The sequence below is a fragment of the Montipora capricornis genome, chromosome 2 (assembly GCF_036669925.1).
Source record: "Montipora capricornis isolate CH-2021 chromosome 2, ASM3666992v2, whole genome shotgun sequence".
Taxonomy (NCBI): Eukaryota; Metazoa; Cnidaria; class Anthozoa; order Scleractinia; family Acroporidae; genus Montipora; species Montipora capricornis.
Window position 1 is genome coordinate 56,302,427 of NC_090884.1, and position 7,500 is coordinate 56,309,926.

General features: G+C 40.5%; 2 protein-coding genes across 4 annotated transcripts in view; one reads left to right on the forward strand and one right to left on the reverse strand.

Annotated features, from left to right (window-relative positions):
• Positions 1-3,181, forward strand: part of LOC138028270 (uncharacterized) — a 16,925-nt gene extending 13,744 nt beyond the window's left edge. For all 3 annotated transcript variants that reach the window (XM_068875755.1, XM_068875747.1, XM_068875763.1), the window contains one exon: positions 456-3,181. In XM_068875755.1, the coding sequence (XP_068731856.1) occupies positions 463-2,412 (1,950 nt within the window). In that variant the 5' untranslated portion in view covers positions 456-462 and the 3' untranslated portion in view covers positions 2,413-3,181. The remainder of the gene's footprint in view (positions 1-455) is intronic.
• A 1,850-nt stretch (positions 3,182-5,031) lies between these two features.
• LOC138028174 (U-scoloptoxin(01)-Er1a-like) overlaps positions 5,032-7,500 on the reverse strand; it is a 5,599-nt gene continuing 3,130 nt past the window's right edge. Inside the window, exons 2-3 of the mRNA XM_068875641.1 lie at positions 7,224-7,259; positions 5,032-5,367 (exon numbers count right to left, since the gene is read on the reverse strand). Coding sequence (XP_068731742.1) covers positions 5,171-5,367; positions 7,224-7,259 — 233 coding nt within the window. The 3' untranslated portion in view covers positions 5,032-5,170. The remainder of the gene's footprint in view (positions 5,368-7,223; positions 7,260-7,500) is intronic.

Genomic DNA, 7,500 nt, shown 5'->3' on the forward strand with positions numbered 1-7,500 from the left:
AGACATTATAGTTTATTTAACGGCAAATCCACAGGGGGCGGTTACCAAGTTCTCGATCAGATAATAAGATGTGTATGACAAGCTAAAAACTATTTAAGTAAAAAAGAACTAAGAACTACACATATTTATATAAATAATTTGATCGAGTCTAAATATATTTAAAGTTAGTATAGTCATAGAATCTGTATATATAAGTACGGTTACATCAAAGATAGTTACTGCATTAACAGCCAGTAAAATATTGAACTTATTTAAATGTCTAGGAAAAGATGACACAGTAAGTGCGTTCTTAACAACTGATGGCAGCTGGTTCCAAATACGAGAAATAATGTACGTGTACGAGCTATAAAAGGGCTACTGTCATAAATATTTTGTACCACGTTTAAAGAAAAGGGCTAAAAGATATTTTTTTACTTACGATCATTCTTAACATGCTATGTGCGAATTTATTGCAGAAAAAATATGGAAAAAAGCTCCACTGAAAAACTAAAGAGCAATTGGTTGATGTCCAAGCGCATAAAGTGGACCATAATAGCTGTCGTTGTCGCTGTACTCATGGCCTTGGCGTTCAGTGTGGTGTCTATAAGGTTGATGCCCCACCGCGATACCTCTGCAGATATCTCGTCGACTGTATCTCGAGACAGTGACGCCAAAGAGGTCGATGTGGTTTCCCTTGTCGGTTTCCACGTGGGTCGCATGATTGCCAGGGGAAACACAACAGAAGGGCCACAGAAAGCAGTCATCGATTATCAGCTGCAGTGCAAGAAGCACGTCGAACTCAACGAATCACTGGTTCGCTGCGACTTCACTCAGATTGGCTGTACCATGGTGATGCAAGACAACGTCACAGAAGAAGATTGCATAATGGAGGACGTCATGTTCCGCTTTGAGGTGGATGAAGACGGCGAAATCTTTACCAACGAGACTGATGTCCTTGACCCAGCTCGCTTGGCATTGGCACTGTACACGAAACATCTCCGAGCTCGTGACTGCAATGGAGAAGCGAAACGGCATCCAGTGAACAAGACTAACTCCACACATGCAAGTATCAGCTTCAGTGGTTTGACCCTGGAGGTAACCGAGCTGCCAGCAAACACTTTTAGCAAACAATACCAGCAGCCTAAAAGGTCCAAGAGGAACATCCAATCCGATGCGTTCTTTGAAAAGGACTCGAGAAAGACCCACGGGGTTAGGCGCAGGCGAGACACAACTTCAGACTCCGTTCTTTGTGGTGACCTTGAGCAGATCCTAAGGAATTCTTGGAAGGGAGGCCCCTACATCAAGGTGCCCCAGCTCTTCTCTGATAGCAAGTCTCCCTGGCTGGGCTTCCGGTATGACGCCCGCGTGTCAAACTTTGAAGCCTTGTTGAGCACACTTCCCGACTTCCATGTAACCGCTATCGTGCTGCCCGTCAGCTCGGTGTTCCAAGATGGATACAAAATCAAGCTTGAAGCCGATTTCTCTCTTAATCAACAGTGCAGTGACGTGGTGCAATCTCGAGTGTATGTTTATTTTGACGCAAGAGCTTGTATTTGGTTCTGGTGCTTCCTCAACGTGCACAAGGCAGACTATGTTTCTCTTCATCTCACCCCCGTGGTCGAGATAACCGTCACTTTAAAACCGCAAGGCGCTGATCTCCACTACAGCTTCGCCCTGACGCATCTCGATATGGGGACAAATGCCAACATTGGCAGCCTTGACAGCGTTTCATCGAGTATCGGAATGATTGGCGCGTTGTTTGGCCCTGGAGGATTCCTCGTAGGATTTCTTTTCGATCGCCTTTTAGAAAACGTCATCAGGGGAATTTACCCTCACTTGGCACAGCTGGTCCCAGGTATCGTCAACAGCCTCGCACGTTCTATCATCCGAGACCTGCTGCCATCGCCTGGAGTTCTTAGTGGGGCAGAGGCAGGTGTGGTAGCCGCACACATGATAGCAGGCCTCTATGGTACCTCGTCGATCAAGCTGCTGACGTTAGAACTGTCCAACATCAGGGAACTGCTCGCTAACGCACCTCCTTCATTCCAGCCAAATAAGATTCCTTGCTCAGGTCAGGGACTGATCCAGACGATTCATGACGGTTGCATGAATGATTACGGCACTACTACGGGTGGGGACAGCCTGGAGATCTACTGCTTTGACGGTGCAAAGCGCTTCTGCCTATCCGGTGAATTGTGCCCATGGCGCAACCAGCCAACAGCTGCCTGTTCTGCCTTGTATGAGTTGGCCACGTGTTCTGTGGGCGGCCTAGGCGGGAGAAATATGGCCGATGCATGGGGTGTGGATTACCACTGTAACCGACGCTGTCGCGGTTGGTGGTTGTGGCGACGCTGCTGGAACGATTGCTACTGTTCTGGTTCTTCTTACAGGAACATTGACTGCGTCGACGGATCAGTACTAGTGCAAGCTTGAACAAATACTCTCACCTTACGCTGTTAGTATGGTAATTTTTATAAGTCAGGTTTCAAAAACATGTTAGCCTTGTTTTATCGTTTTCGTTTTCAATTTTCTTCTTTTTTTTTTCAAACGGCTTTGTTTAACATTTTAAATATTCCCTCGGCGGAGATGTGTTTGTATTGAAACTGTGGAGGGAGAAAACTAAAGAGCTTTGTTCGAATTCCTGAAAATGTTTTATTTTATTTTCGTTCTTGACGGGTTAGTGGAACAGAGATTGATTAATTACTTAATTACTTAATTACTTAATTAATTAATTGAGTAATTAACCCAATCTTGAACTTTGCCAGGATGGAAAGCTCTAAGAAATACGATGAAATAGGTTGCAGCGTTAGCTGTTATAGATTCAACTGATTCATGTATATAGCTCCATAGCTCCAAACACTGAGGAACAATCGTCTTTTTCTTAGAAGAGTTTGTGAGATCGTTCATACCGGAAAGCTCTGATTATGATTGGTGTAATGGGTAAACATTTCTTAATTAATTAATTGTTCAATAATCTGTTTTTAATTTTGCACAATGTTGAACTTTCTTAAATAAACCAATTGTTTAAACGTTACCTTTTTTCAAATATAACTTGCTTATGTGTATGTAGAAGAAAGCTCGGTTACCGAACATTTGACTGATACAAAAAAGAACTTTGCGTAACCTTCCTCTGGAGATGTATTTTCCATTTCAGATGATGCGGCATTTTACTCTTAATTATACCAGAAATAAAATAACTTATATAAATAATGCATTAGATTGTTCCCTTTGTTGTCAATTTCACCATCATTTAAAAGGTTAAAATGCATACAATTCCCTTCCTTTCCTTATGAAACATTCCTTTGTCACTACTCTGGTGAAGACTGTATTGAGGGCCTGCCTCATCTCAGGGGAGGGGAAGAGAAAGGATAGACTTCGATAATTTAATACAATGAATTCAATTTTGAGCATGGTATTTTGAATTCTTTTGTTCGTTTAACATTTCAACATTGTAGGAGACATGTACAAAACAGACTGTACACCAGCTTTGAATTTTACAAAGATAAGAAAGGTCATGTATAATGTAAGTGTTATTGCAACCATTTAACATTAACTTCTTACCCAGGCTCTTTCCCCTGCCTCTTAGTGGCTGAGGGAAAAGTTATGGTACAATGTACGTTGCATATATATATGCAACGTAGACGAATTTACGCAACTTTTGTATGTCACATAACTGCTAACACGCCAGATTTCAGCAAATACTTTCGTCACCCAAATTTCCTCATTTACACGAGCAAATAAACATTGTCACATAAAAATTGCTCGTGTAGACGAGGCTTTAAGCCAGGTGCGTATAATTATACAACTTAGAAGAAAGAAATTGTGGATGGGCTCATAATCGAAGGGGCATGAATCCGATAGGGCTTATAAAGACCTTTAGAACGAGTTGTAAAATCAGTGTTCATCGAAATACGTTTTTCATTTTTCGAACCAGTGTCAATCCTTTCAAGAAACCACTACAAGGATTGACTCATCCTGTATGATCAAACAAACTAACAATGATTGCGTTACAAAATGCGTCCAATTTAGTGACGTAATAGTTTACCAAAGCAACAAGTGAGTTACTTAAAAATCATATCAAAAAAACCAACGCGTTACAATGACCTGATTTGTAATTGCTCTTAAGTATTTAACAGGCTAAACTGGAACCATGACTATTTCCAAAGTTTATGAAATTCTCTGGAGCCAATTCATAAATGGGACATGGACAATTTTCCTTAACTTTGCAGAGAGTTTTTGAGATACAAGACAAAACGTAAGATTTTTCTAGATGGCTTTGAAGTTGCTATGGTGACTTACGACGCCATAATAACAAAGACATTTTGTCACGCAAAAATTGGTGTCTCGCATGTTTCGCACGGTGTGAACATTCTCATAACTTAAACAAAGTAAGAAAAACTCGGTTTAAGAGCACATCAGCAAGAACTTGTTCACTTGACCTGATTTTGTTGCTGTGAACACAGCAATTGTTTTCTCCTCCCCGCCCTTATTTTAAAATCGATGAAGGTTTGAAGTCCCTGTTTCTGTTATAAAGTACATTGGTGTTTTCGGTCGCTTTAGTGCGGCAGATGAGGGAAAACGCATAAAAATGCAAGCGTTTTCAAACCAAAACGCATCGGTGTAGATGATGCTGTCGGAAACGACAAATGCTATTACTGTTTAAGATCTTTAAAATGTAGCGGTGACAGGAGTTATGATAACTAGCACGATGTTGTCACATTGACATAGGGAACTCACCCATTCACCTGCTCTATTATTTTCCTCCAAACGTACTGCGATTGGCGGGGTCGTTTCAGAGAAAAAGATCGCATTTCAATCTTATCAAATGAGTCTCGAGGGCTGTTCACTAAGATACGGCGACCGCAGCAGGTAAATAAAATTATATAAAAAAAATGAGCCGTAACCAATCCAGAACAGCTCGCGAAAACAAATTTAAGTTGAGTCAAGCAACAAAAGCAATTTTAAATTAGCAGCATTTACTGCTGAACGCGTTTGGCTAAACTAGCCAATCACTGCGCAAGTACTATCTAAGAGATAAAGGAAAGCGTATTGTTTCTCTTTGGAATTGTTTTTTATTCAGAGACGACGTAATGAGTAACTTTTTCAACATATTTTGAAAATCAATTAGCATTATCAATAATTTCCATTTTGGATTCGAAGTTTGTTAAAATTGCTGAACTATAAGATCTGACTAGAACCCAGCCGTTGCTCCACTGCCATCATCGCAGTCCACGTTGGAAGGCCAGTCGCAGACAAGGAGGGTTGGGTTGAACAAAAGGTTGCTTGGACAAGTCATCTTGTGCATTCTCCCAGCTACATCACACATGATAAAACCACTGCACGTATCGGGGTCGGGGTGATTTCCAGGGTTTTTGTTAGCGCAAAAATCTAAGAAAGATAATGATAAAGAAATTATGAATGAAAGAAATGTATGTTTGAAGCCGCTTGAATTTTTCAGGTGTCTGTAAAGTGACAATCTCTTAAATTGTTCAGTTTAGTGCGAGGATCACTTTTCTCATGCATGATAACTCACCAAAATTACTTGATTTTGATAAGCAGTACAAATAATCCCATAGTGTATTTTGTCGAATCTCAATTAAGTTACTATGGCAACAACGCCTAGGCCACAAGGAGGGACATAATCAAAACAATATGGCCGACACAAGTTTCTGTTATTTTTAAGGAAAAAGACGTGACAAATGGAAAATAAACAGTGCTTGCAACACGTGTTTCAATTTGCAAACGTGTTTAGATATAAAAGATCCTTCAGCATTCATGTTCAAAAAAGCTTACATAGAGTAACAATTATTCACTGACAGGCAGGGTTAGGTATTTCAACGTGTGTGATAATCAATCGACAGTACACAATCTTTCTAGTCTGGAATCAAAGGTTTTCAAGCTGGAACCAAGAGATCTCTTTAGGGCCCTTCTGTAGTTGAACTACTACCTTAAGTCGAAAGAGAGAAATGATCCACTTAGCTGGACAATTCAATGAAGCAATTGTGTCTTTAAAGACACCGGCCCGCCTGAAATATTCAGGTGGCTTCAACAATGTCGGTGCAATGCTCTAACAACTGAGGTATGAAGCCACACAGTTGGGAGCCGGTCAATTTTTTAGGCTCGTGTGTATAAACATTTCTTTCTACTACCTTTAGTGCAGTCCACGTTGATTGGCCAGTCACAGACGAGAAGCTTTGGGTTGAATAAAAGGTTACTTGGACATGTCATCTCGTGTTTTCTCCCAGATACATCGCACATGATAAAACTACTGCACCTATCAGGGTCGGGGTGATTTCCGGGGTATTTGCCAACACAAAAATCAAAGAACAAGTATGAAAACGAATTTAAAATTGGTATATAAAAAGACAGTTGTAAAACTATAACATCCGGCGTACAATACTTTGCTTGGTCTTCAGTTTACCAGTCCAGACTGCCCAATTCCCTTTAACAAAAAAGGTTAACAGGCAAGAAAATTATTTTAACCTAGCCAACCCGTAAAGTAACCCTTAAATTCTCTCCAGCCTCAAAGTGATTATTGTTTGGATTTGCGCTCATGCACTTGTTTACTACTAATTTTATTTTGACGAAACGATCAAAAAAGAAGGAAAGATCTTCCAGCTGGAGCCTCCTCCACAACAAGTGTTGTGAAATACACCACAGCCTCCTCCTCATCATCATCGGCATCGTCATGTCCAGCGAGCTCCTACACCCATTACTTGAAAACAATTTGTGACAAATTCCTTTCTGATTGTTCACAGCTGTATACCATTCAAACGCACTTTAGATTTCTTGCGATGTTTAACCACACGGCTTTTCAAGTGGCACACATTATAAGGCACAACCAAAGTGAAAAAAGAGTACAGGGTAAGTTACGGCTGAGGGAATGGCAGTATCGACAACAACCATCCCTATCTTTTGACGTCAGAAGTTATCGATTTTTTTAAAAATTTTCATTGGGGTCAGGAAAGTTATCTCAAAACAAAATCTTTATCAGCTTCCTAGTTTAATTTTGGTCGGTTTGTTCACTTGTATCTGTTGAGTCGAAACCACGCTCAAAAGAGAACTAAGAGATATCTTAAACTTCCAAAAGTGATGATCGTCACTACGGGTGACAAGTCATTGTCATAAACATAACTTTGTAAGCAAGGAATAGCGTTACAAAACAGTTGCGCTAGATCCAGAAATGGACCCTGATATCGAGCGCCTTGACATTTATTTTATTTTGAGAAAAGACAGTAACCCACCTGAAGGTCCGTCCTGAAGAACGCCAGCAAGTATGCCTGCAAGTAAATTTGTCATAAAGTGCAATCCCAGAAGTCAGCATATCATCATGTAAACAAGTCAAGTCAATCTCGAGGTATAAAACATAATTATAAAATATATGCACTATCGATACCAATATGGTGTCTAATACGCTCAAACCACACACAAATGCACACACCCCTCGCGGTAGAGCAACACCAAAATATGTAAAGCATTTTCTGGACGTATCGGTCCGCGACCTTTACGAGAGATCACTTT